At 42.8% G+C, this 2,500-nt stretch overlaps 1 protein-coding gene across 2 annotated transcripts in view; it reads left to right on the top strand.

Moving 5' to 3' along the window:
- LOC128702634 (cytochrome P450 2L1) overlaps positions 1–2,500 on the top strand; it is a 26,720-nt gene that overhangs the window by 17,478 nt on the left and 6,742 nt on the right. For both annotated transcript variants that reach the window (XM_053796965.2, XM_053796975.2), the window contains one exon: positions 610–828. In XM_053796965.2, coding sequence (XP_053652940.1) covers positions 610–828 — 219 coding nt within the window. The remainder of the gene's footprint in view (positions 1–609; positions 829–2,500) is intronic.

Genomic DNA, 2,500 nt, shown 5'->3' with positions numbered 1-2,500 from the left:
TTGTGGTTGCAGGGGTCAAGTCATAGCTCCTGACCCCGCCCCTTCACCGGTGTGTATGTGTGTAAGTGGCGCCGAGGTGTAAGTATAACCATGAAGCTTGAAGTAAAAAATATTCCTCACAGCTAATAAGGAAACTAGTCCACTACACTGACTACCAAGTATTACACTCACCTGACAACCGTGCTACGTAAACACTAACGATGAAGAACATTCATTACTGCCTTCCTCGTGCAACACCTGTTAGAAAGCATTTACTTACAAATATACATTGCACTACACTTTTATTGCTCAAACCAAGTTTGCAAGTTTTAATTAGTATTAAGTAATTTATCATTTGGGCACCACAAGGAATTTTCAAAATCATGGATAAAGAAACTCAAGAAATAAACTGATGTGTATATTTCGACCCCCATCCTTCTGGGATCCTCTTCAGCAGATCAGTTTATCTCCTGAGTTTGTCTTCATGTGGGTTATGATTGAACATTGACAAGTATTCATTGCACTTTAGTTATTCATTGTGAATAAAGTATAAGTATAAAGGTCTGTGAATAAATACATGAATAAACTCGTACGTAACTGCTGGTTCAAGGTCATCAATATCATTGCCAGGAGTGTTTGCAAGCAACGGGTTGATATGGCACAATAACCGGCACTTCAGCCTGCGTCAGTTGAAGGACTTGGGGATGGGTAAGTCCAGGCTGGTGGCGGGGGTACAAAAACAAGCCTTACGACTGGTGGAGCATTTCAAGACCCAGGCAGGCAAGCCTGCTCCTGTATCCCATGCCCTCAACGTCTCGGTGGTCAATGTTGTTTGGCAGATGGTTGCAGGTGAGTAACATTGGATACATTTAGGGGCAAGAATTATGGCTGGGCTTTAAGGCTCTTGGATTCTGCTTTGTAAAATTGATCTTGTACCTTGCATAATCTTTCCCCTGCCCTGATACTGGTAGCACCCTCTCTTTCAATGTGTATCTTCTTCATTTTATTTTGTATCACTTCCCTTGTATCTTATATCCTCTTCCTAAGTAGTATTTTATGTCACCGTCTATATATAACTTATATCACCTTCCTCATGAAACTTCGCAGTTTGCATGACTTTCCTCTTTTTTTTTTCTCACCTTCATTGTGCTTTGTGTCGCCTTTGTTGTATCATGAAGCGTCAACAGGTCACCCAGCCACCATCATTATCGATGCACTTGGGAAACACGACATGAGTGTTACCCGGCTCAAGCCCTCTCCGTGACCTCCTCTCTGCACCAGTTACACAGACGATAGTCACTTGGCATTTGTATCTTAATGTGTTTGTGTACCTCTCTCTCTTCCTGCAGATTTCTCGCTGTGCAGGATGCGATATATATTTGGTGGATGTCATATTTGCTAGTATCCATACGAGATGTGAAGCACACTGGTATGCTAGGAGAGTCAATAACGCCATCAACGTGTGTGCCGCCCATCACGATACAATTACTCGGCTTGTTGTATCTCTCCGGCCTTTAGGAAGGGCGCCTTGATGCTTTTGTAGAACTTTAATCTAAGGAATTAAAGCCATTCTTTTCTTCCTTGTATCAATTTTGATTACCTCACATTTCACAAGCCATCATATCCTCCCCTTCCCTACTTGATTTAGTGCTTCCCTGAGAATATAATAATGACACCCATTGTTGTATCTACCTTCAGTATGGAGTCTCCTACAACATCATTGCGTAGTTCATTATTATACTTTTTAGCAGTCGTATGTTGAAGAAAAGTTTTGGGATATCCTTGTTGTGGTTCATTCCGGTGTGAGGTTGTCATCCATGTCCTCTTGTTCAGGTTTCATATTTTGTCATGCATGTCCCTGAGTATTTTGTATATCATAATTGTTATTCTTTACATTGTGTGTGTGTATACTCGCCTAATTGTACTCGCCTAATTGTGGTTGCAGGGGTCGATACTCAGCTCCTGGCCCCGCCTCTTCACTGAGTGCTTCTAGGTCCTCTCTCTCCCTGCTCCATGAGCTTTATCATACCTCATCTTAAAGCTATGTATGCTTCCTGCCTCCACTACCTCACTTGCTAGGCTATTCCACTTCCTGACTACTCTATGACTGAAGAAATACTTCCTAACATCCCTTTGACTCATCTGGGTCTTCAACTTCCAATTGTGACCCCTTGTTTCTGTGTCCCCTCTCTGGAACATCCTGTGTCTCTCCACCTTGTCTATTCCACGCAGTATTTTGTATGATGTTATCATGTCTCCCCTAACCCTCCTGTCCTCCAGTGTCGTCAGGCCGATTTCTCTTAACCTTACTTCGTAGGACATTCCCCTTAGCTCTGGAACTAACCTTGTCGCAAACCTCTGCACTTTCTCTAATTTCTTTACGTGCTTGATCAAGTGTGGGTTCCAAACAGGTGCTGCATATTCCAGTATTGGCCTGACGTACACGGTGTACAGTGTCTTGAACGATTCCTTACTAAGGTATCGGAACGCTATTCTCAGGTTTGCCAGACGCCCATATGTG

The sequence above is a fragment of the Cherax quadricarinatus genome, chromosome 37 (assembly GCF_038502225.1).
Source record: "Cherax quadricarinatus isolate ZL_2023a chromosome 37, ASM3850222v1, whole genome shotgun sequence".
NCBI classification, from domain to species: domain Eukaryota; kingdom Metazoa; phylum Arthropoda; class Malacostraca; order Decapoda; family Parastacidae; genus Cherax; species Cherax quadricarinatus.
The sequence above is the reverse complement of the archived record's forward strand: the minus strand, read 5'-3'. Positions and strand labels throughout refer to the sequence as shown.